This window comes from Anomaloglossus baeobatrachus, chromosome 2 (assembly GCF_048569485.1).
Source record: "Anomaloglossus baeobatrachus isolate aAnoBae1 chromosome 2, aAnoBae1.hap1, whole genome shotgun sequence".
Lineage (NCBI taxonomy): Eukaryota > Metazoa > Chordata > Amphibia > Anura > Aromobatidae > Anomaloglossus > Anomaloglossus baeobatrachus.
Window position 1 is genome coordinate 3,030,327 of NC_134354.1, and position 27,409 is coordinate 3,057,735.

The 27,409-nt window shown below is 50.2% G+C and overlaps 1 protein-coding gene across 1 annotated transcript in view; it reads right to left on the minus strand.

Annotated features, from left to right (window-relative positions):
• Window positions 1–1,387: 1,387 nt before the first annotated feature.
• CASQ2 (calsequestrin 2) overlaps window positions 1,388–27,409 on the minus strand; it is a 215,673-nt gene continuing 189,651 nt past the window's right edge. The window contains exon 11 of the mRNA XM_075334827.1: window positions 1,388–1,881. Within this exon, the coding sequence (XP_075190942.1) occupies window positions 1,660–1,881 (222 nt within the window). The 3' untranslated portion in view covers window positions 1,388–1,659. The remainder of the gene's footprint in view (window positions 1,882–27,409) is intronic.

Sequence of the window (27,409 nt, forward strand, 5' to 3'; positions counted from 1 at the left end):
GTAAAAGTCTTATCAGTAGTTTCACACAAAGGAGGAATGTGGTGTTATCTGTGGGATGAAAAGTGTGTTTCTATGCTTCTACGCACCTCCCTAAAAAACTACCCAAACCTCCCTATACTGCTTCGATGTGTGAGAAAAGACAGATTTTGATACTTTGTACATGTTTGAAGGTTGAAATGTAATACTAATATCTGATCTATTCATTACATGAGCCAGTCGCCTATACTGGCTCAAAGAGTGAACACAGTTTCTGTGATCATTGCTTCGGAGTTATTTATTATATCTGTACAGATAGTTAATTTGGCCCGTACCTTTGGATTTGCCCTGAACAAAGACTCCATTAGCAGTCTTACCTAAATTTCTCCCTTGACAGGATGAGCCCTGGTCCATGCGGTCTTTCTAAAGCCGGCCGGGCCAGCGGATGAGAGCACCCACTGACCCCCGTGTCTCCACAATGGAGGGTTTATATATCCCTCTCATGGATCAGCACTGACCAGAGGAGATGGCGAGTTTATATGTCCCTGTCCTAGATAGCACTGACCAGAGGAGATGCCTGGTTTATAGATCCCTCTCATGGATTAGCTGACACTGCTGAGGTAATGCCCGGTCTCCATCTTCAACACAGAATGGCAAAGGAGGGGGTGAGGAAGATTGACTGGGAGGAACCTCCCAGCACCTAGCTGAGCCAAGAGACATAGTGTCTCATATTCCCTGGCAACAGCTAGAGGACACAGCGTTCAGGGACACCTGCACACCATAATCGCTGGGAGTGACGGCACCTCGCTTCCCAGCAATGCCACAACCTGAAGTGAGTCTCTTAGAGCGCAAAACACGGCCAGACCGAGCACCTGCACTAGCTCCGGCCTCCAGAGGCCACACCCCACCCCTCATGGCCAGAGCGAGCACCTGCACTATCTACCTCTGAGGCCACACCCCACACGGCCAGAGCGAGCATCTGCACTGGCTCCGCCCTCCGGAGGCGACACCCCACATGGCCAATGAGGGACGATAGGTGACTTGACAGAGAGCTGGAGCTTAGCCAGGAGTATGAGGGACCCACCTGGGTGCAGAGGCGTGAGAAGGATTAACCCCCCTGACCCTCGGAGACCTGCCATGACGCCCACCGCCATGCAAACCACCAGACCCGACAATAGTCACACAGGATCATACTGCACCTCATCCTTATACCCTACCACAAAACATCACTAGAATGTCCTCCAGCTGAATAGTCTCCTGATGGCAAGACCCCACCATGGGCTTCTGAACAGCCAGGCCCAAAGACACTGAGGATCCAAATCTCAAGCAGCGGCTGATCTCAGCTGTCAGTGAGCCTTTCCTTCACACTCATCACAGATGAAGACACATTGGGTCATGGAGATGTCACCCCACTTTATTGAATATTTTCAATATTTCATTTATTATGAAGCTGCCTCTACATGAGAGGATGAACCGATAGAAGAAGGCTCTTCGCACCGTACGGTGGCCTCGAGATACTTCAATGCTCTGGAGCAGTCCAACTTTTACCAAAATTAATAATGATCATCCTGTGTGATCGCCACAAAACCTAACATGACAACACCTCTGGTATGTAAGGTCCCGGACTCATGAGCTCCCACATCATAAACCAAAGGGGTATAGGGACGGATTCACTATTAGAGATTAATCATCATCGTCATCATCATCATCATAATCATCATCGTCATCATCGTCGTCATCGTCGTCATCATCATCGTCATCATCATCATCATCGTCATCATCATCGTCATCATCATCATCTTCAGTGTTGACCTTCCCTGATAATACGTCGTCTATCCATTGCTCCAGCTCAGATGGTGATGGTAGATCCTCAGCATCTTCAATGTCCATCCAGACACTGTCCGCCTGAAAAATAGAAAACAGAATCTTTTGTAAAACCTTCCCACCTGAGAAATAAATGAGAACCGGAAGTGACAATTACAGAGAATAATCACAGTGGAGAATCACAGGAGAGAATCACAGGAGAGAGTCACAGGAGAGAGTCACAGGAGAGAGTCACTGGGTAGAATCACAGAGAGAATCACAGGACAGAGTCACAGGAGAGAGTCACAGAGAGAATCACAGGAGAGAATCACAGGGGAGAATCACAGGGGAGAGTCACAGGGGAGAGTCACAGGGGAGAATCACAGGAGAGAATCACAGGGGAAAGTCACAGGGGAGAGTCACTGAGTAGAATCACAGAGAGAATCACAGGAGAGAATCACAGGACAGAGTCACAGGAGAGAGTCACAGGAGAGAATCACAGAGAGAAACACAGGAGAGAATCACAGGGGGGAGTCACAGGGGAGAGTCACAGGGGAGAGTCAGAGGGGAGAGTCACAGGGGAAAGTCACAGGAGAGAATCACAGGAGAGAATCACAGGGGGAAATCACAGAGAGAATCACAGAGGAGAATCACTGGAGAACCACAGGAAAATCACAGGAGAAAAAGAGAAAGTCACAGGAGAGAGTCACTGGGGAGAATCACAGGGGAGAATCATAGGAGAGAATCACAAGAGAGAATCACAGGAGAGAGTCACTGGGAAGAATCATAGGAGAGAGTCACAGGAGAGAATCACAGGAGAGAGTCACAGGAGAGAGTCACAGGGGAGAGTCACAGAGAGAATCACAGGAGAGAGTCACAGGAGAGAGTCACAGGAGAGAATCACAGGAGAGAATCACAGGAGAGAGTCACAGGGGAGAGTCACAGGGGAGAGTCACAGGGGAGAGTCACAGAGAGAATCACAGGAGAGAGTCACAGGAGAGAATCACAGGAGAGAATCACAGGAGAGAGTCACAGGGGAGAATCACTGGGTAGAATCACAGGAGAGAATCACAGGAGAGAGTCACAGGAGAGAGTCACAGGGGAGAGTCACAGAGAGAATCACAGGAGAGAGTCACAGGAGAGAGTCACAGGAGAGAATCACAGGAGAGAATCACAGGAGAGAGTCACAGGGGAGAATCACAGGGGAGAGTCACAGGGGAGAGTCACAGAGAGAATCACAGGAGAGAGTCACAGGAGAGAATCACAAAAGAGAATCACAGGAGAGAGTCACTGGGAAGAATCATAGGAGTCACAGGAGAGAGTCACAGGAGAGAATCACAGGGGAGAATCACAGGAGAATCGCAGGAGAGAGTCACAGGGGAGAATTACAGGAGAGAGTCACAGGAGAGAGTCACAGGAGAGAATCACAGGAGAGAGTCACAGGGGAGAATCACAGGGGAGAATTACAGGGAGAATCACAGGGGAGAGTCACAGGAGAGAATCACAGGAGGGAATCACAGGAGAGAATCACAGGGGAAAGTCACAGAAGAACCACAGGGGAGAGTCACAGGAGAACCACAGGGGAGAGTCACAGGAGAAAAGGAGAAAGTCACAGGAGAGAGTCACAGGGGGGAATCACAAGGAAGAATCACAGGAGAGAGTCACTGGGAAGAATCACAGGGCAGAATCACAGAGAGAATCACATGAGAGAGTCACTAGGGAGAATCACAGGGGAGAATCACAGAGAGAATCACAGGAGAATCACAGGAGAGAGTCACAGGAGAGAGTCACTGGGAAGAATCACAGGAGAGAGTCACAGGGGAGAATCACAGGGAGAATCACAGGAGAGAGACTGTGGAGAATCACAGGAGAGAGTTACAGAAGAGAGTCACTGGGAAGAATCACAAGAGAGAGTCACAGGGGAGAATCACAGGGAGAATCACAGGAGAGAGACTGTGGAGAATCACAGGAGAGAGTTACAGAACAGAATCACAGGAGAGAGTCACAGAAGAGAATCACAGGAGAGAGTCATGGAAGAGAATCACAGGAGAGAGTCACAGGAGAGAATCACTGGAGAGAGTCATGGAAGAGAATCACAGGAGAGAGTCACAGGGGAGAATCACAGGGGAGAGTCACAGGGGAGAGTCACAGAGAGAATCACAGGAGAGAGTCACAGGAGAGAATCACAGGAGAGAATCACAGGAGAGAGTCACAGGGGAGAATCACTGGGTAGAATCACAGAGAGAATCACAAGAGAGAATCACAGGAGAGAGTCACTGGGAAGAATCATAGGAGTCACAGGAGAGAGTCACAGGAGAGAATCACAGGGGAGAATCACAGGATAATCGCAGGAGAGAGTCACAGGGGAGAATTACAGGAGAGAGTCACAGGAGAGAGTCACAGGAGAGAATCACAGGAGAGAGTCACAGGGGAGAATCACAGGGGAGAATTACAGGGAGAATCACAGGGGAGAGTCACAGGAGAGAATCACAGGAGGGAATCACAGGAGAGAATCACAGGGGAAAGTCACAGAAGAACCACAGGGGAGAGTCACAGGAGAACCACAGGGGAGAGTCACAGGAGAAAAGGAGAAAGTCACAGGAGAGAGTCACAGGGGAGAATCACAAGGAAGAATCACAGGAGAGAGTCACTGGGAAGAATCACAGGGCAGAATCACAGAGAGAATAACATGAGAGAGTCACTAGGGAGAATCACAGGGGAGAATCACAGGGGAGAATCACAGGGGAGAATCACAGGGGAGAATCACAGAGAGAATCACAGGAGAATCACAGGAGAGAGTCACAGGAGAGAGTCAATGGGAAGAATCACAGGAGAGAGTCACAGGGGAGAATCACAGGGAGAATCACAGGAGAGAGACTGTGGAGAATCACAGGAGAGAGTTACAGAAGAGAGTCACTGGGAAGAATCACAGGAGAGAGTCACAGGGGAGAATCACAGGGAGAATCACAGGAGAGAGACTGTGGAGAATCACAGGAGAGAGTTACAGAACAGAATCACAGGAGAGAGTCACAGAAGAGAATCACAGGAGAGAGTCATGGAAGAGAATCACAGGAGAGAGTCACAGGAGAGAATCACTGGAGAGAGTCATGGAAGAGAATCACAGGAGAGAGTCACAGGAGAGAATCACAGGGAGAATCACAGGGGAGAGTCACAGGAGAACCACAGGGGAGAATCACAGAGATAATCACAGGAGAACCACAGGGGAAAATCACAGAGCGAATCACAGGAGAGAGTCACTGGGGAGAATCACAGGGGAGAATCACAGAGAGAATCACAGGAGAATCACAGGGGAGAATCACAGGAGAGTCAGGGGAAAGTCACAGAAGAACCACAGGGGAGAGTCACAGGAGAACCACAGGGGAGAGTCACAGGAGAATAGGAGAAAGTCACAGGAGAGAGTCACAGGGGAGAATCACAAGGAAGAATCACAGGAGAGAGTCACTGGGAAGAATCACAGGGCAGAATCACAGAGAGAATCACATGAGAGAGTCACTAGGGAGAATCACAGGGGAGAATCACAGGGGAGAATCACAGAGAGAATCACAGGAGAATCACAGGAGAGAGTCACAGGAGAGAGTCACTGGGAAGAATCACAGGAGAGAGTCACAGGGGAGAATCACAGGAGAGAGACTGTGGAGAATCACAGGAGAGAGTTACAGAAGAGAGTCACTGGGAAGAATCACAGGAGAGAGTCACAGGGGAGAATCACAGGGAGAATCACAGGAGAGAGACTGTGGAGAATCACAGGAGAGAGTTACAGAACAGAATCACAGGAGAGAGTCACAGAAGAGAATCACAGGAGAGAGTTACAGAAGAGAGTCACTGGGAAGAATCACAGGAGAGAGTCACAGGGGAGAATCACAGGGAGAATCACAGGAGAGAGACTGTGGAGAATCACAGGAGAGAGTTACAGAACAGAATCACAGGAGAGAGTCACAGAAGAGAATCACAGGAGAGAGTCATGGAAGAGACTCACAGGAGAGAGTCACAGGAGAGAATCACTGGAGAGAGTCATGGAAGAGAATCACAGGAGAGAGTCACAGGGGAGAATTACAGGGGAGAGTCACAGGGGAGAGTCACAGGGGAGAGTCACAGAGAGAATCACAGGAGAGAGTCACAGGAGAGAATCACAGGAGAGAGTCACAGGGGAGAATCACTGGGTAGAATCACAGAGAGAATCACAAGAGAGAATCACAGGAGAGAGTCACTGGGAAGAATCATAGGAGTCACAGGAGAGAGTCACAGGAGAGAATCACAGGGGAGAATCACAGGAGAATCGCAGGAGAGAGTCACAGGGGAGAATTACAGGAGAGAGTCACAGGAGAGAGTCACAGGAGAGAATCACAGAAGAGAGTCACAGGGGAGAATCACAGGGGAGAATTACAGGGAGAATCACAGGGGAGAGTCACAGGAGAGAATCACAGGAGGGAATCACAGGAGAGAATCACAGGGGAAAGTCACAGAAGAACCACAGGGGAGAGTCACAGGAGAACCACAGGGGAGAGTCACAGGAGAAAAGGAGAAAGTCACAGGAGAGAGTCACAGGGGAGAATCACAAGGAAGAATCACAGGAGAGAGTCACTGGGAAGAATCACAGGGCAGAAACACAGAGAGAATCACATGAGAGAGTCACTAGGGAGAATCACAGGGGAGAATCACAGGGGAGAATCACAGAGAGAATCACAGGAGAATCACAGGAGAGAGTCACAGGAGAGAGTCACTGGGAAGAATCACAGGAGAGAGTCACAGGGGAGAATCACAGGGAGAATCACAGGAGAGAGACTGTGGAGAATCACAGGAGAGAGTTACAGAAGAGAGTCACTGGGAAGAATCACAGGAGAGAGTCACAGGGGAGAATCACAGGGAGAATCACAGGAGAGAGACTGTGGAGAATCACAGGAGAGAGTTACAGAACAGAATCACAGGAGAGAGTCACAGAAGAGAATCACAGGAGAGAGTCATGGAAGAGAATCACAGGAGAGAGTCACAGGAGAGAATCACTGGAGAGAGTCATGGAAGAGAATCACAGGAGAGAGTCACAGGAGAGAATCACAGGGAGAATCACAGGGGAGAGTCACAGGAGAACCACAGGGGAGAATCACAGAGATAATCACAGGAGAACCACAGGGGAAAATCACAGAGAGAATCACAGGAGAGAGTCACTGGGGAGAATCACAGGGGAGAATCACAGAGAGAATCACAGGAGAATCACAGGGGAGAATCACAGGAGAGTCACAGGAGAGAATCACAGAGAGAATCACAGGGGAAAATCACACAGAGAATCACAGGAGAGAGTCACAGGAGAATCACAGGAGAGAATCATAGAGAATGAAAGGGGAGAATCACAGGTGAGAATCACAGGGGAGAATCACAAGGGAGAAACACAGGGGAGAATCACAGAGAGAATCACAGGAGAGAGTCACTGGGAAGAATCACAGGAGAGAGTCACAGGAGATAGACTGTGGAGAATCACAGGAGAGAGTTACAGAAGAGAGTCACTGGGAAGAATCACAGGAGAGAGTCACAGGGGAGAATCACAGGGAGAATCACAGGAGAGAGACTGTGGAGAATCACAGGAGAGAGTTACAGAAGAGAATCACAGGAGAGAGTCACAGAAGATAATCACAGGAGAGAGTCATGGAAGAGAATCACAGGAGAGAGTCACAGGAGAGAATCACTGGAGAGAGTCATGGAAGAGAATCACAGGAGAGAGTCACAGGAGAGAATCACAGGGAGAATCACAGGGGAGAGTCACAGGAGAACCACAGGGGAGAATCACAGAGATAATCACAGGAGAACCACAGGGGAAAATCACAGAGAGAATCACAGGAGAAAGTCACTGGGGAGAATCACAGGGGAGAATCACAGAGAGAATCACAGGAGAATCACAGGGGAGAATCACAGGAGAGTCACAGGAGAGAATCACAGAGAGAATCACAGGGGAAAATCACACAGAGAATCACAGGAGAGAGTCACAGGAGAATCACAGGAGAGAATCATAGAGAATGAAAGGGGAGAATCACAGGTGAGAATCACAGGGGAGAATCACAGGGGAGAATCACAGAGAGAATCACAGGAGAGAGTCACTGGGAAGAATCACAGGAGAGAGTCACAGGAGAGAATCACACGGAGAATCACAGGAGAGAGTCACAGAAGAGAATCACAGGAGAGAGTCACAGGAGAATCACAGGAGAGAATCATAGGGGAGAGTCACAGGAGAATCACAGGAGAATAACAGGGGAGAATCACAGGGGAGAGTCACTGGGAAGAATCACAGGGAGAATCACAGGGGAGAGTCACAGGAGAACCATGGGGGAGAATGACAGAGAAAATCACAGGAGAACCACATGGGAAATTCACAGAGAGAATCACAGGAGAGAGTCACTGGGAAGAATCACAGGTGAGAATCACAGGGGAGAGTCACAGGAGACAGTCACAGGGGGGAATCACTAGAGAACCACAGGAGAATCCCAGGAGAAAAGGAGAAAGTCACAGGAGAGAGTCACAGGGGAGAATCACAGGGAAGAATCACAGGAGAGACTCATTGGGAAGAATCACAGGGGAGAATCACAGAGAGAATCACAGGAGAGAATCACAGGAGAGAGTCACTGGGTAGAATCACAGGAGAGAGTCACTGGGGAGAATCACAAGAGAGAATCACAGGAGAGAGTCACATGAGAGAGTCACTGGGAAGAATCACAGGGCAGAATCACAGAGAGAATCACATGAGAGAGTCACTGGGGAGTATCACAGGGGAGAATCACAGGGGAGAATCACAGAGAGAATCACAGGAGAATCACAGGAGAGAGTCACAGGAGAGAGTCACTGGGAAGAATCACAGGAGAGTTACAGGGGAGAATCACAGGGAGAATCACAGGAGAGAGTCACTGGGGAGAATCACAGGAGAGAGTTACAGAAGAGAATCACAGGAGAGAGTCACAGGAGAGAATCACAGGAGAGAGTCATGGAAGAGAATCACAGGAGAGAGTCACAGGAGAGAATCACAGGGAGAATCACAGGGGAGAGTCACAGGAGAACCACAGGGGAGAATCACAGAGATAATCACAGGAGAACCACAGGGAAATATCACAGAGGGAATCACAGGAGAGAGTCACTGGGAAGAATCACAGGGGGGAATCACTGGAGAACCATAGGAGAATCACAGGAGAAAAGGAGAAAGTCACAGGAGTGAGTCACAGGGGAGAATCACAGGGAAGAATCACAGGAGAGACTCACAGGAGAGAGTCACTGGGAGAATCACAGGTGAGAATCACAGGGGAGAGTCACAGGAGACAGTCACAGGGGGGAATCACAAGAGAGAATCACAGGAGAGAGAGTCACAGGAGAAAGTCACTGGGAAGAATCACAGGGCAGAATCACAGAGAGAATCACATGAGAGAGTCACTGGGGAGAATCACAGGGGAGAATCACAGGGGAGAATCACAGAGAGAATCACAGGAGAGTCACAGGAGAGAGTCACTGGGAAGAATCACAGGAGAGAGTCACAGGGGAGAATCACAGGGAGAATCACAGGAGAGAATCACAGGAGAGAGTTACAGAAGAGAATCACAGGAGAGAGTCACAGAAGAGAATCACAGGAGAGAGTCATGGAAGAGAATCACAGGAGAGAGTCACAGGAGAGAATCACAGGGAGAATCACAGGGGAGTGTCACAGGAGAACCACAGGGGAGAATCACAGAGAGAATCACAGGAGAACCACAGGGGAAAATCACAGAGAGAATCACAGGAGAGAGTCACTGGGAAGAATCACAGGGGGGAATCACTGGAGAACCATAGGAGAATCACAGGAGAAAAGGAGAAAGTCACAGGAGAGAGTCACTGGGAGAATCACAGGTGAGAATCACAGGGGAGAGTCACAGGAGACAGTCACAGGGGGGAATCACTGGAGAACCACAGGAGAATCACAGGATAAAAGGAGAAAGTCACAGGAGAGAGTCACAGTGGAGAATCACAGGGAAAAATCACAGGAGAGACTCACTGGGAAGAATCACAGGGGAAAATCACAGAGAGAATCACAGGAGAGAATCACAGGAGAGAGTCACTGGGTAGAATCACAGAAGAGAGTCACTGGGGAGAATCACAGGAGAGAATCACAGGAGAGAGTCACAGGGGAGAATCACAGGGGAGAATCACAGAGAGAATCACAGGGGAGAATCACAGGAGAGAGTCACAGGAGAGAGTCACTGGGAAGAATCACAGGAGAGAGTCACAGGGGAGAATCACAGGGAGAATCTAAGGAGAGAGTCACTGGGGAGAATCACAGGGAAGAATCAGAGAGAGAATCACAGAGAGAATCACAGGGGAGAATCACAGGAGAATCACAGGGGAGAATCACAGGGGAGAATCACAGGGGAGAATCACAGGAGAGAGTCACAGGAGAGAGTCACAGGAGAGAGTCACTGGGAAGAATCACAGGGGAGAATCACAGGGGAGAGTCACTGGGGAGAATCACAGGAGAGAGTCACAGAAGAAAATCACAGGAGAAAGTCACAGAAGAGAATCACAGGAGAGAGTCATGGAAGAGAATCACAGGAGAGAATCACAGGGGAGAATCACAGGAGAGAATCACAGGGGATAATCACAAGGGAGAACCAAGGGAGAATCACAGGAAGAGAATCACAGGGGAGAATCACAGGACAGAGTCATAGGAGAGAATCACAAGGGAGAATCACAAAGATAATCACAAGGGAGAATCACAGGGAAAATCACAGGGAAGAATCACAGGAGAATCACAGGAGAATCACAGGAGAGAGTCACAGGACAACCACAGGAGAGAATCACAGGAGAGAGTCACAGGGGAGAGTCACAGGAGAGAGTCACTGGGAAGAATCACAGGAGAGAGTCACAGGGGAGAATCACAGGGAGAATCACAGGAGTGAGTCACAGAAGAGAATCACAGGAGAGAGTCACTGGGGAGAATCACAGAGATAATCACAAGAGAGAGTCACAGGAGAGAATCACAAGAGAGAGTCACAGGGGAGAAGGAAAGGTGAGAATAACGGGGAAGAAGCAGAGGTGAGAATCACAAGAGAAGAACCTCAGGGGAGAATCACAAGAGAAGAATCACACTGGAGAACCACAGAGGGGAGAATCACAAGAGAAGAATCACACTGGAGGACCACAGAGGGGAGAATCACAGGAAGGGAATCACAGGGGAGAATTACAGGGGAGAATCACTGGGGAAAATCACAGGGAACAATCAAGAATGAAGAATCACAGGAGAACCACAGGTGAGAGTCACAGGGAAGAATCAAGAGAGAAGAATAACAGGGCAGAATTACAGGGGAGAATCACAAGAGAAGAACCTCAGGGGAGAATCACAAGAGAAGAATCACACTGGAGAACCACAGTGGAGAATCACTAGAGAAGAATCACACTGGAGAACCTCAGGGGAGAATCACAAGAGAAGCTTCAGACTGGAGAACCAAAGGGGAGAATCACAAGAGAAGAATCACACTGGAGAACCACAGAGGGGAGAATCACAAGAGAAGAATCACACTGGAGGACCACAGAGGGGAGAATCACAGGAAGGGAATCACAGGGGAGAATTACAGGGGAGAATCACTGGGGAAAATCACAGGGAACAATCAAGAATGAAGAATCACAGGAGAACCACAGGTGAGAGTCACAGGGAAGAATCAAGAGAGAAGAATAACAGGGCAGAATTACAGGGGAGAATCACAAGAGAAGAACCTCAGGGGAGAATCACAAGAGAAGAATCACACTGGAGAACCACAGTGGAGAATCACTAGAGAAGAATCACACTGGAGAACCTCAGGGGAGAATCACAAGAGAAGCATCAGACTGGAGAACCAAAGGGGAGAAGCATAGGGGGAAATCACACTGGAGAGCCACAGGAGAGAATCACAGGGGAGAACAACAATGGAGAATCACATTGAAAAATCACATGGGAGAAGCAAAGGCGATTATAGCAAGGAAGAATTGCAGGGGAGAATCATACTGGAGGACAATCACAAGAGAAGAATCACAATGGAGAACCTCAGGGGAGAATCACAAGAGAAGAATTGCACTGGAGAACCACAGGGGAGAATCACAAGAGAAGAATTGCACTGGAGAACCTCAGGGAAGAATCACACTGGAGAACCACAGGTGAGAATCACAAGAGAAGAATCACACTTGAGAACCACAGAGGGGAGAATCACAAGAGAAGAATCACACTGGAGAACCACAGGGGAGAATCACAAGAGAAGAATCACACTGGAGAACCTCAGGGGAGAATCACAAGAGAAGAATCACACTGGAGAACCTCAGGGGAGAATCACAAGTGAAGAATCACACTGGAGAACCACAGAGGGGAGAATCACAAGAGAAGAATCACACTGGAGAACCACAGAGGGGAGAATCACAAGAGAAGAATCACACTGGAGAACCACAGAGGGGAGAATCACAAGAGAAGAATCACACTGGAGAACCACAGAGGGGAGAATCACAAGAGAAGAATCACACTGGAGAACCACAGAGGGGAGAATCACAAGAGAAGAATCACACTGGAGAACCTCAGGGGAGAATCACAAGTGAAGAATCACACTGGAGAACCACAGAGGGGAGAATCACAAGAGAAGAATCACACTGGAGAACCACAGAGGGGAGAATCACAAGAGAAGAATCACACTGGAGAACCACAGAGGGGAGAATCACAAGAGAAGAATCACACTGGAGAACCTCAGGGGAGAATCACAAGTGAAGAATCACACTGGAGAACCACAGAGGGGAGAATCACAAGAGAAGAATCACACTGGAGAACCACAGAGGGGAGAATCACAAGAGAAGAATCACACTGGAGAACCTCAGGGGAGAATCACAAGAGAAGAATCACACTGGAGAACCACAGAGGGGAGAATCACAAGAGAAGAATCACACTGGAGGACCACAGAGGGGAGAATCACAGGAAGGGAATCACAGGGGAGAATTACAGGGGAGAATCACAGGGGAAAATCACAGGGAACAATCAAGAATGAAGAATCACAGGAGAACCACAGGTGAGAGTCACAGGGAAGAATCAAGAGAGAAGAATCACAGGGCAGAATTACAGGGGAGAATCACAAGAGAAGAACCTCAGGGGAGAATCACAAGAGAAGAATCACACTGGAGAACCACAGTGGAGAATCACTAGAGAAGAATCACACTGGAGAACCTCAGGGGAGAATCACAAGAGAAGCATCAGACTGGAGAACCAAAGGGGAGAAGCATAGGGGAAAATCACACTGGAGAGCCACAGGAGAGAATCACAGGGGAGAACAACAATGGAGAATCACATTGAAAAATCACATGGGAGAAGCACAGGCGATTATAGCAAGGAAGAATTGCAGGGGAGAATCATACTGGAGGACAATCACAAGAGAAGAATCACAATGGAGAACCTCAGGGGAGAATCACAAGAGAAGAATTGCACTGGAGAACCACAGGTGAAAATCACAGGGGAGAAGCATAGGGGAAAATCCCACTGGAGAACCACAGGAGAGAATCACAAGAGAAGAATCACACTGGAAAACCTCAGGGGAGAATCACAAGAGAAGAATCACACTGGAGGACCACAGAGGGGAGAATCACAAGAGAAGAATCACACTGGAGAACGTCAGGGGAGAATCACAAGAGAAGAATCACACTGGAGAACCACAGGGGAGAATCACAAGAGAAGAATCACACTGGAGAACCACAGAGGGGAGAATCACAAGAGAAGAATCACACTGGAGAACCTCAGGGGAGAATCACAAGAGAAGAATCACACTGGAGAACCTCAGGGGAGAATCACAAGTGAAGAATCACACTGGAGGACCACAGAGGGGAGAATCACAAGAGAAGAATCACACTGGAGAACCACAGGGGAGAATCACAAGAGAAGAATCACACTGGAGAACCTCAGGGGAGAATCACAAGTGAAGAATCACACTGGAGAACCACAGAGGGGAGAATCACAAGAGAAGAATCACACTGGAGAACCACAGAGGGGAGAATCACAAGAGAAGAATCACACTGGAGAACCACAGAGGGGAGAATCACAAGAGAAGAATCACACTGGAGAACCACAGAGGGGAGAATCACAAGAGAAGAATCACACTGGAGGACCACAGAGGGGAGAATCACAGGAAGGGAATCACAGGGGAGAATTACAGGGGAGAATCACAGGGGAAAATCACAGGGAACAATCAAGAATGAAGAATCACAGGAGAACCACAGGTGAGAGTCACAGGGAAGAATCAAGAGAGAAGAATCACAGGGCAGAATTACAGGGGAGAATCACAAGAGAAGAACCTCAGGGGAGAATCACAAGAGAAGAATCACACTGGAGAACCTCAGGGGAGAATCACAAGAGAAGCATCAGACTGGAGAACCTCAGGGGAGAATCACAAGAGAAGCATCAGACTGGAGAACCAAAGGGGAGAAGCATAGGGGAAAATCACACTGGAGAGCCACAGGAGAGAATCACAGGGGAGAACAACAATGGAGAATCACATTGAAAAATCACATGGGAGAAGCACAGGCGATTATAGCAAGGAAGAATTGCAGGGGAGAATCATACTGGAGGACAATCACAAGAGAAGAATCACAATGGAGAACCTCAGGGGAGAATCACAAGAGAAGAATTGCACTGGAGAACCTCAGGGAAGAATCACACTGGAGAACCACAGGTGAGAATCACAAGAGAAGAATCACACTTGAGAACTACAGAGGGGAGAATCACAAGAGAAGAATCACACTGGAGGACCACAGAGGGGAGAATCACAAGAGAAGAATCACACTGGAGAACCTCAGGGGAGAATCACAAGTGAAGAATCACACTGGAGAACCACAGAGGGGAGAATCACAAGAGAAGAATCACACTGGAGAACCACAGAGGGGAGAATCACAAGAGAAGAATCACACTGGAGAACCACAGAGGGGAGAATCACAAGAGAAGAATCACACTGGAGAACCTCAGGGGAGAATCACAAGAGAAGAATCACACTGGAGAACCACAGAGGGGAGAATCACAAGAGAAGAATCACACTGGAGAACCTCAGGGGAGAATCACAAGAGAAGAATCACACTGGAGAACCACAGAGGGGAGAATCACAAGAGAAGAATCACACTGGAGAACCACAGGGGAGAATCACAAGAGAAGAATCACACTGGAGGACCACAGAGGGGAGAATCACAAGAGAAGAATCACACTGGAGAACCACAGAGGGGAGAATCACAAGAGAAGAATCACACTGGAGAACCTCAGGGGAGAATCACAAGTGAAGAATCACACTGGAGGACCACAGAGGGGAGAATCACAAGAGAAGAATCACACTGGAGAACCACAGAGGGGAGAATCACAAGAGAAGAATCACACTGGAGAACCACAGAGGGGAGAATCACAAGAGAAGAATCACACTGGAGAACCACAGAGGGGAGAATCACAAGAGAAGAATCACACTGGAGAACCTCAGGGGAGAATCACAAGAGAAGAATCACACTGGAGAACCACAGAGGGGAGAATCACAAGAGAAGAATCACACTGGAGAACCTCAGGGGAGAATCACAAGAGAAGAATCACACTGGAGAACCACAGAGGGGAGAATCACAAGAGAAGAATCACACTGGAGAACCACAGGGGAGAATCACAAGAGAAGAATCACACTGGAGGACCACAGAGGGGAGAATCACAAGAGAAGAATCACACTGGAGAACCACAGAGGGGAGAATCACAAGAGAAGAATCACACTGGAGAACCTCAGGGGAGAATCACAAGTGAAGAATCACACTGGAGGACCACAGAGGGGAGAATCACAAGAGAAGAATCACACTGGAGAACCACAGAGGGGAGAATCACAAGAGAAGAATCACACTGGAGAACCACAGGGGAGAATCACAAGAGAAGAATCACACTGGAGAACCACAGAGGGGAGAATCACAAGAGAAGAATCACACTGGAGGACCACAGAGTGGAGAATCACACTTGAGAACCTCAGGGGAGAATCAAAAGAGAAGAATCACACTGGAGAACCACAGGGGAGAATCACAAGAGAAGAATCACACTGGAGAACCACAGGGGAGAATCACAAGAGAAGAATCACACTGGAGGACCACAGAGGGGAGAATCACACTTGAGAACCTCAGGGGAGAATCACAAGAGAAGAATCACACTGGAGAACCTCAGGGGAGAATCACAAGAGAAGAATCACACTAGAGAACAACAGGGGAGAATCACAAGAGAAGAATCACACTGGAGAACCCCAGAGGGGAGAATCACAAGAGAAGAATCACACTGGAGAACCTCAAGGGAGACTCACAAGAGAAGAATCACACTGGAGAACCTCAGGGGAGAATCACAAGAAAAGCATCAGACAGAACCACAGGGGAGAATCACAGGAGAAGCATAGGGGAAAATCACACTGGAGAGCCACAGAGGGGAGAATCACAGGGGAGAACAACAAGAGAGAATCACAGGGAAGAAACACATGGGAGATGCACAGGGGATAATAGCAAGGAGGAATTGCAGGTGAGAATCACAGGAAAAAAACACAGAGGAAGACCAAAGGGGAAAACAACAGGCGAGACTCACAGGGGAGAATCAAAGAAGCAATCCACAGGAGACAACCACAAGGGAGAATCACAGGTTAAAATCACAAGGGAGTATCACAGGAGAAGAATCACAGAAGACAACCACAGGGGAGAATCACAGGGAAGAATCACTGGGGAGAATCACTGGGGAGAATCACAGGAAAGAATCAGAGGTAAAATTAGTGGTAGAATCACAAGAGAAGAATCACAGGGGACAACCACAGAGGGGAATCACAGGTCAGAATAACAAACACTGAGGACAAGTGTACCGCCCCGCGGGCTCGGCTTTGCCCGCCGAGCCGTTCGGATTCGTTCTCGTACTGCGGGTGGTGGCTTGAGCCTCTCACGGACCCGGGGGTCATATCACTCTGCAAGGGAGTTGGCGCTACACGCGGGGACTTGGGTGAGGAGTTCCACGGCCGGGGCCACAGCAGTTTGGTTTGGAGTGTAAGTTTGTGACGCCACCCACGGGTTGTGGTGAATGGATGGACACCACCGCTGCCGTTAACTAGGCCTCCCGGGGACGGTGCTGCGCAGCCTGGTGTTGACCCCTCCGTGGGTAGGGGAGCGATGGTCCCGGGGGCCCGAGGGAGGTGCTGAGGCAGGGGAGCGGGTGATGCATGCTGGTCGCCAGTGCAGTGCGGCGCGGTTCGCGGCCCGAAGGCACTGGTGTAGTGTACTCACTCTGACACAATACACTGGAGTCTCGGGTAAACCAAACGGAGTGATGAACGGGGCCCGCAGCCGGCTGCAGCTTCTCCCGGTATAGGTTAGTGGTTTTCGCCTTTCTCCTGCACCTCTGTGTGTAAATGTTTGACTCCTATGCCTAGACACCGGTAGTCCGCTCCCTGACTTGTATATGCCGTAGGAGCCCGTTTGCCCGCAGACGCTGGCCCTTTGGGTCTCTATGCCTTGGCGGTGGCTCTGCCCTGTATGGTTGGGCTGTTGTCTTCTAAAAGGTCTTGTGTGGGATAGGTCCTTAAGTCCAGTCCGCAATCAGTTGATTTGTCTCGGCCCTGTCGGTTCGGGGCTTCATCTGGGTCTGAGTACCCCTCCTGGTGCTCCGGTTTCCAAACGGTTCCCCGGTTCGGTACCGGCGGGCCACCGCCCAACCCCGATCCCTAAATCCCAGCTCCTGCAGGCGGCCACCACCGTCTGCCTCCTTGCCGAAGGTGACTGGGCTCCGACCCAGCCACCGGAGTAGTCTATGGCAGGCCTGGGCGCAGGTCTGCCCTTGGACTCAACCTCTCTCCTTCACTGTCAAAACTACTCTGCACTGTCAACTTGAACTTGTGTCTGTGTTTTCCCGCCTCCAGGCCTGTGAACTCCTCAGTGGGCGGAGCCAACCGCCTGGCTCTGCCCCCCTGGTGTGGACATCAAACCTGGAGGGTGGTGACAAGGTTTTTAGTTTGACTGATGTCACCTAATCGGGAGGGGGTGTGGTGTTGTGTGTGACTACCTGGGACGACCTGACTAGTCCAGGGCGTCACATTCCCCCTTGGTTTAATGCAGACCGTCCACGGGCTGCCCGTCCATCACAGGTTTATTTTTGTTTTCTGAAAAATAGAAAAATGGGAACATAGTACAAGTATACTAACATTTGTACAAACCTTTCAACACTTTTACTTCTTTTTTTTTTTTTTTTTATTAATACGGGACCCGGGTCCTCCAGTCACCCACCCAAACAACCTAGCCTTAATGCTGCCCTTAAGAAGTGGGCATCACCCCTTTTCCCCAGTCCAGGAACGGGCCCAGGTGTGTTTTAACGGGATGGGTGCAGGTTTCACAGTCTTTTCAGGGGTGCCAAGTCCAGGGGACCCCTAACTCGGAGGATGGCCACCAGTTGTAGTGGTGGCGGGCCTCGGCCAACAGCTTCCCGCAGGCCCATCCTCCAGTCTGCCTCTCCGGAGGCGGTGAAACCGGACGGCCGGTTAAGGGAAGGTTAATTTACATGCCCAATAGTTTTTGGGTGGCCTGCCAGTTCTCGGCCTTGTCTTTTGTAAAAACAGGGGCAAAACAAAGTCACAACGGGGACAGGCAGTAGGGTCCCAACGGGGACTGTGTCACTTGGGCAGCCGGGTTCCGCTGCCTTTAACTTTCTTCATCCTCCTCGTATTCAGCCTCAATGGTCACTCCAAGGCTGTATGGCGGGGAAGGGGACTTGGGCCGCTCCGGGGCACTGCGACCCTCTCTCAGGTGGACATCCAGGGCAAACTAGCCCCTCTCCCCACAATAACGGGTATACTGGACCAAGTCGCCGTGTAGCAGGTCACGATCCGAGTGACCATAGGGTACGTGAAGGTTTACGTCTCTGCGGGAGAAGAATGCTTCGGCCTCCAGGCAGGGCTCATAAATTAACCCCCATCCGCGGTCACGGTCAAACCTCCAGACCTGGCCCTGGTACTTTCGGCCTCGCACCCGGTAGGTGGCACTCCGCAGGTTGTCCTTCTCCCGGATCGTGCGGGCGAGGATTTTGGCTTTCCTTCTTTCGCAGGCCTCAATCTCCTGGCCCGTCTGGTTTGGCCGCCGCTCCCAATACGGGGCGTCTGCATGCCCGGAGTCTCTACGGCTGGGGGTCTGGCCCAGCTGGAGCTCCCCGGTGGCGGCCACGACCATCACCCTCTGGGGGGAACCCCGCTGTGTCGCAGCCGGCTCTGCTGCCTTGCAGCGGCCTCCCCTCGGGACCTCAGCCGAGGCCCTAGACCCGGGAATGGCCTGCCTTACCTTCGGGGCCTTCTTCCGGGTGATGCTCTCCCCCTCGGCCGGGCGGACTGCCGGGGCCGGGGCCTCTCTGGGCGTCGCCTTCGCCAGGACTGGCGGGATCATGTCCGGGACGGGCACCTTCCATAGCAACGGGGTTGGTGCGGGCCGGGTATATGGCCGTCCGCGAGCCGCATCTACAGGCGGGTCCTCATGGGCAGTTGGGGCGGGTTCCACCGCCGGTGTCGGGGGCGGCGGACTGAGCGAGAGGGCAGCCGCAGCTGGAACGGGCTGTGGAGGAGGCGACAGGGGAAGCGGGGGCAGACCAGGTCCCTCAGCCGCAGCGACCGGTCCCTCCAGGACATAGGGGCGTTGGTCGCCCACTCGCTCCTCCAAATTCGCCTCCCTCTCACGTGCCCGCACAGCCGAAGCTATCTTCCCCATCTCGGTTGCCTACTGCTCCATTAAGTACCTCACCTGCACTTGTAGGCGGCAACACATCAGAGTTGTCCGGGCTTTCACCCACGCCGCTGTTCCGGGCGCGGGCTCCGGGAATTCGGGCTTCTCAAACGGGGCGGACATGTTGCACTCTCGGGATCCAGGAACACAACGGGTAGCAGAGTCCTGGCATCCCTGCCCTTTATCTCCTCAGTCACAAGAGGCTGGATCTTCACCCGCCCCACCTTGGTCTTTTCCGAGCACTTCACTTGCTTTTTGCTCCGCTCCGCTCTCCGCGGGCGGGGCTTCGTCTTTGCGCCCTTTCTGTTCAGGGAAGACGGCTCGGGTGGGAACTTTTCACGCCCAAGATGGCGGATTCTCCAATTTTTTAGCGGGACGCCGCTAACGAGAATTTCAAGGCGCACTTCCACAGGTAAGTGGACGGTTCTTGTTGTGAATGTCAGTTATGCTTTGGCTACTGTGAGGCTCCCTCTTGTGGCCAGGAATGGTTTGGTCAGAGACCAGGTGTGTTGAGCAATGGGCGTTTCCATTGCTAACTCTGTGCTTATTTAAACCCTGGTCTGATAGCAGGCTATGCCGGATGTCAGTTGTTCTTTGTTCACCAGCCTGCTTCATCCTGCTTCAGACCACATCTACCCAAGATAAGTGCTTTGCTCTTCATTTTTGTTTGGTCCTTTTTGTTCTTATCTGAATTTGTCATTTGCTGTGGTTGTTTTCAGTTTTTTTGCATGCAGGGATCTTCCCTCTCAGTTGCTTTGCTGGGAAGCTCCCTGCAGCTATGTTTGGACTATTGCTCCTATAAGTTCATGTGTTTGTTGCTTCTTGAATGTGTAAATGTTCCTGTTTTCTGTTCATTGGTATGACAAGAGCGCCTGGTATAGGACGGAGTTCAGATCTAGTGATCTGAGGGCTTTTTTGTAATATCAGGTTTTTGGATTTTTGTTTTTCTCTGGCCACCATCAGCCCCTTTCCTGTCCTGTCCTATTTAGTCAGTAGGGCCTCACCTTTTGCTAATCCTATCATCTATCTGTGTATTGTGTTTTTCTATATCACCGCAGTCTTTGAATGTGGGGGGCTAGCTATTCTTTACCTATTTTCTGAGGCAGAGAGTTATTCATCTTTCCTTTCTTTAGGATAGCTAGTTCTCTGGCTGGGTTCGCGGTGCACAGGATGTTAGTTCACCCTTCGGCTACTTCTAGTTGTGATGGTTAGTAAGGGGATGGCGGCCAGATTAGTTGCCAATGCTCTTGTCACCTTTTACCAATGATTTATGGTTGTCTTCCATGGTTCCGGATCATAACAGGTTCTATCCTGTTCGCAGACGCCAGATGATGTGACCGCCGAGCCGCTCGGATCCGTGCTCGTCCTGCGGGTGGTGGCTCGAGCCTCTCACGGACTCGGGGGTCACGTCGCTCTGCAAGAGAGTTGGCGCTACACGCGGGGACTTGGGTGAGGAGTTCCACGGCCGGGGCCGTGGTCGTTTGGTTTGGATTGTAAGTTAGTCACGCCACCCACGGTATATATATATATATATATATATGCCGTAGGAGCCCGTTTGCCCGCAGACGCTGGCCCTTTGGGTCTCTATGCCTTGGCGGTGGCTCTACCCTGTATGGTTGGGTTGTTGTCTTCTAACGGGTCTTGTGTGGGATAGGTCCTTAAGTCCAGTCCGCAATCAGTTGATTTGACTCAGGCCTGTCGGTTCGAGGCTTCGTCTGGGTCTGAGTACCCCTCCTGGTGCTCCGGTTTCCAATCGGTTCCCCGGTTCGGTACGGTTCGACCGGCTGTAATCCCAGCTCCTGCAGGCGGCCACCACTGTCTGCCTCCTTGCCAAAGGTGACTGCACTCCGACCCAGCAACCGGAGTAGTCTATGGCAGGCCTGGGCGCAGGTCTGCCCTTGGACTCAACCTCTCTACTTCACTGTCAAAACTACTCTGCACTGTCAACTTGAACTTGTGTCTGTGTTTTCCCGCCTCTATGCCTGTAAACTCCTCAGTGGGCGGAGCCATGTACCTGGCTCCGCCCCCCTGGTGTGGACATCAAACCTGGAGGGTGGTGACAAGGTTTTTAGTTTGACTGATGTCACCTAATCGGGAGGAGGTGTGGTGCTGTGTGTGACTACCTGGGACGACCTGACTAGTCCAGGGCATCACACAAGCACAGGGGAGAATCATAAGAGAATACTCAAGCGCGAGAACTACTGGTGAGGACAACAAGGGAGAATCACAGGGGATAATCACAAGAGAAGAATCACATTGGAGAACCACAAGTGAGAAGCAAAGGGGAGAATAACATGTGAGAATCACAACAGGAAAACCACAGGGTAGAATATTAAATACTGAAGATGGAGGAGACTGGTTGTCACCAGATGTTGAGGATGGAGGCGATGGGTGGTCATTGAATACTGAGGACCGAGGAGACGGGAGGTCACCGAATACTGAGGATGGAGGCGATGGGCGGTAACTGAATACTGAGGACGGAGGAGATGGGCAGTCACTGAATACTGAGGACGGAGGAGATGGGAGGTCACCGAATACTGAACATGGAGGCGATGGGCAGTCACCCAATACTGAGGATAGAGGCGACTTCTGGTCACCAAATGCCAAAAATGGAGGTGACGGTCGGGTCATCAGATTCTGAGGATGGAGGGGATGGGCCGTCACCAAATACTGGCCGTTGTCCTCCATTCCTTCTGCTCTGATCCCACCGCTGCCAACCAGTTTGTGACGGGGTGTACAGCAGAGCAAGGAGGGACAACAGGCCAAGGAACAATCCAAAGGGCTTTATTGGAACCACAAAGATAAAGCACCAAACATAAATAAAGATCCTTAAAGTCTACAAGGAGTCCACAACAAAACAAAAGATCCAGGGGCACCGCCTGGTATTCCGATGCCAGGGAAAATAGGGCAATGGTCCTTATATGAGTTCCTTGAGTCCAACAGGTGAACAACAAAATGCAATCCCACGTGGCCACTGATCTCCAGTCTGTAACTGTCCATACACCGGCTCTAGGATCCAGCCTCAGCTATTCCCTCCCAGAGGATCAATCTTCTTTCTTCAAGTTTCACACAGACTGACTGAATCTCCCAGGTAAGCAGAGAGTTTACACTAGTTGGACTCTAGGCCCACCTCCCCCTACTCCCAGGGATGGAAGTGCCTCAAGAGGATATAACCTTGCACTATAGGGGGTGATTACCTACAACAATAGAAATGTACACAGAAGTAGTTCAAATAAGACAATGAACCAAGCTTGAAATAGGAATCTGTACAGCAAGATACACCTCCCCCATATCCCACCATAACAACCTGTCCTCCCTTTTTAATAAGTGAGTATGCCACGAGGTCTACACAGACCTCTGGCCATCTCACTTACGTCCATGTTGCTCAGCTGTGAATAGTCTATGGTTCTTCTTGCTGGGACAGTCCATCAGCATTTTGGTGTTGGCTTCCACACTTGTATTGGATGGAAAAGCTGTAGGTGATCCCTTGTAGAGCGATAGGGTTTGAAGGACAAGGTTCCTTTTGTGTCCTCCCTCACTCAAACTCGGCTTTCTGCACCCACAAATCGGCATTGTATATCTCCCACATCATTGCCTAGGAGAATTTCTGCAGGGAGGCCACTCATCACACCGATTATGTATTGTTTTGCCCCAAAGCCATAATCCAGGGTTACACTCGCTCTTGGAATATATCTCTGAGTACCTCCAGCCAATTCAATGGCAATTCGTGGTCCCTTTTGAATTGCTTCTGGTTGAATTACTCGGGAATCTTCTATGGTAAGAAAAGCCCCAGTGTCACGAAAGCCAACAACTTTTTGGCCATCCAGCACAACCTCCTGTAGATGTTTATGCCGAAGATCATAAGAACGGGTGGCTGTGGCTCGCACACCATAGACTCCTGGTAGGGAAGTCAACATATCAGAGTCACTTGGCAAATCATCAGGGCCAGAATCCAGCTCTTCTCCTGTTGAGGGTGTCTGTAGATAATGGACAGGCAAAAGTGGTCTGCAGCTGTTCTGCCTCTGAACACCTGGACAGTGAGCTTGCAGATGACCAGGCTGCCCACATCCATAACATCTGCGCTGCGTCTCACTCATTCCAGTTTGCCTTCTGGAGAAGTAGGTAGGAGACCTTGGTGACTGATAGGGAGGTGCAGGTGCTGGAGGTGGTTGTCGATTTGGAGGATGACTCATCGGGATAGATGGGCATGTGGCCCGCAGATGCCCGGGATGCCCACAGCTATAACATCTTCGCTCTTCTACTTTCTCTCCTCGTTGCATTCCAGAAAATATGGTAGAAACAACTGGAGACACATACACATGGGTATTCACATGAGGTAGTGATCTAGGAGGTTGAGGAACATTGGGCACTGAAGGACAAGGAACCTCTGGTGTTGGGGAGCTGGTCATTTTTGCTCCCTCTGCTAGCAGCTTCTTCCACTGAGGCTTGATGGTGAGAGCCTCATCAGCTAGAGCTACAGCTTCCTCCACAGTGGCTGGTCTCCTTTCACGCACCCATTCCCGGATCTCAGTGGGGCACTTGAAGTAAAACTGCTCTTTTAGGAGGACCTGGAGGACGGTCCCCAAGGTTAAGGCCTCCTCTGCCTCCAGCCAACGATGCCACAGATGTTTGAGTTTGTGGGCATACATCTTGAAAGACACTTCCTCATCACATGCTAAAGTACGGAACTGAGTCCTGTAAGTGTCTGGCGTTGCAGCATAATGTTCTAGAATAGTCTGTTTAATATCCGCATACTCACAGTTCCACCGAGGGTCCATAGCTCTATAGGCTGCAGCAGCTCCACCCTCTAAGAGCCCAACCAGATGCCGGACGCGCTCCCTTTCTGGGACTTCCATTAATCGACACTGATGCTCAAAGTCCTGGAAGAAGCCCTCAATGTCACCAGCAGCCTCATTAAACTGCTTGAAGTCTTTGCGGGACACTCTGGGAAGTTCCCTCATGGTGGATGCTGGGGTTACAGTCTGTCTGGAACCTCTAGCGGCTTCCACAGCGAGCTGCTCATCCAGCAATGCCATCTCCTCCATCCTGCGCTCCTTCTCTTTAGCTCCACGCATGACCTCCATCTTATATTCTATGGTGGTCTCCTCTCCCAGCAAGGCCATCTCCTCCTCGTACCACACAACCCACTGACTTTTTTGGGTATTTACCTCCAGCTGCCGTCTTTCTTCTGTTTGCTGGGAGGATCCTTCCTCAGCGTCATTTTGCGAGCAAACTCCTTCCAACGCCTCAATCAGCTGCTCCTTGGAGAGTCCCTTGTAGCTGACTCCCAGTTCACGGGCCTTTGTTTGTAGGTTCACCGCAGTCTAGTTCTTGTACTCTGAGGTTCTGGTTCCAGCTGTTGATGGGCTGTTGTCCTCCATTCCTTCTGCTCTGATCCCACCGCTGCCAACCAGTTTGTGACGGGGTGTACAGCAGAGCAAGGAGGGACAACAGGCCAAGGAACAATCCAAAGGGCTTTATTGGAACCACAAAGATAAAGCACCAAACATAAATATAGATCCTTAAAGTCTGCAAGGAGTCCACAACAAAACAAAAGATCCAGGGGCACCGCCTGGTATTCCGATGCCAGGGAAAATAGGGCAATGGTCCTTATATGAGTTCCTTGAGTCCAACAGGTGAACAACAAAACGCAATCCCACGTGGCCACTGATCTCCAGTCTGTAACTGTCCATACACAGGCTCTAGGATCCAGCCTCAGCTATTCCCTCCCAGAGGATCAATCTTCTTTCTTCAAGTTTCACACAGACTGACTGAATCTCCCAGGTAAGCAGAGAGTTTACACTAGTTGGACTCTAGGCCCACCTCCCCCACACCCAGGGATGGAAGTGCCTCAAGAGGATACAACCTTGCTCTATAGGGGGTGATTACCTACAACAATAGAAATGTACACAGAAGTAGTTCGAATAAGACAATGAACCAAGCTTGAAATAGGAATCTGTACAGCAAGATACACCTCCCCCATATCCCACCATCACAAGGTGATGGGCAGTTACCAAGTACTGAGGATGGAGGAGACGGGTGGTCACCAAATACCAAGGATAGAGGCGACGGTCAGTCACCGAATACTGAGGATGGAGGCCATGAGCGGCTACCAAATACCAGGGATGAAGATGACGAGTAGTCACCGAATACCAAGGATGGAAGCGATGGGCAGTCACGGAATACTGAGAATGGAGGCGATGGGCGGTAAGCAAATACCGAGGATGGAGGTGATGGGTGCACTGGGCCGCTCCAGTTATGTCTGCCCCTCCACCCAGCTGCAGGCTGATGACAACCATGTCTCAAAATCACCAACAATTCTGACAACAACCTGGGTGAATCACAGAGAGGAGATGTTATGAGTGCGCACAACCTAGGTACCTGCAATCCGATTGTCCCACAAGGACTTGGAGGGAGCCCCACGCACCGCCACCTTGTCTAGTGCATCTTCTGCACTTCACTCCACCTAAGGAAGAGTTACCACTACCCCCACCTACCGACACCTGCACCGTAGATACCACTTTTGGAGTATATGGCCTCCGGTCTTTGTCCCCAAGCTACTAAGAGCAATGGCAACGCCACCTACAGAATGTCTTAATCAATGGATACAAAGTGTTGCGATTTAGAGACATGGGTGCCTTCCTGACTATCGCTTATCCTTGTGTGGTTCGACCCAAGTTTCACAAGGTGCTTTCCTCTAGACTCGTCGAGTATCATGGCAGTGTCAGATGCTGTTCAGACTAAAGACTCTGACACTCTTCACTGTACTTTCTCTGGTGCTTCTGAGTTGAACAGGTGGGATCGGGCATCGACCAGCTGTGAGCTCATTGCTGATTAGTCTACCAGGGGTTGATTTCTGCTACCCTGCTGGTTACCTTTTGATCACATGTTGAGGGAGACCTGTCACAGGTGCTCCCCGTCATTTTGAGATGGAGCGATTTGTCTTTCTTTGCCGACTGTAGCTTTCTTCTTCACCAGTCTGTGTGCTGTCGTTTCCAGTCTGGTGATTTATTGCGTGCTGCTTGGTGTGCAGTGGAATTGCTCCTGTCGTCTGGTTATTTCTTCCCTGCTTTAGCTTTCCTCCTTATTGCCTGATTACTCTGTGTGAGTGTGCTGTGTGATAGAGTTTTGGTTTCCCCTATTTGTCTATCACGGCCCAGACTACATCACCATCAGATGTATATCTGGGATAAAGGACAGCTAGGGCCCCCCTAGCTTATGGGCCAGTTTAGGATTCCCCATTGCCTTGGAAGGGTGAACCCGCAAATGTATACTGCGAGTTTCTGTGCGTTTGGATTATGGTTATGGAGAAAAACTGTGCTGGATTGGAGTTATGGGAGGACTGCCTGCCGATATCCTCCTGGGAAACGACATTGGAGAGTTTCAGTGCCATTTTGTGTGAGCCATCACCTGACTACAAACCATGCAAGCAGCATGACATCAGGACTTCACCGGGTGTGACGGGGTCCTTCTCCCATATCACACAATCAACAGAGCGAGAGATGGATGCACAATCCAAAGCATATTTATTCCAAGCAAATCAAATGGTCCATAACATAATCCACAAAACAGAGGGTAAAATAGTCCAGTAATGGCATAAATGTCCTGGGGATCAGTCACAATCCTCCAGAAGTCCTTTTCCAGACAAATGGGGGTTTCTCATAGTCTCTCTGGCATGCTGGCCGCAGCCTCAGATTTTCCCTCCCAGAGCATCAATCTTCTTCTTTCTCTCTTCAAGTTCTCAAACAGACTGCCTCATCCCCCCAGGTAAGCAAAGAGGTTAGGTGGATTCCAGGCCCCTCCCTCCCACCTAGTTACAGAAGCGCTTCAAGAAGCTATAACCCTGCAGATAGGATAAACAATACATCGAAGAGGCAGA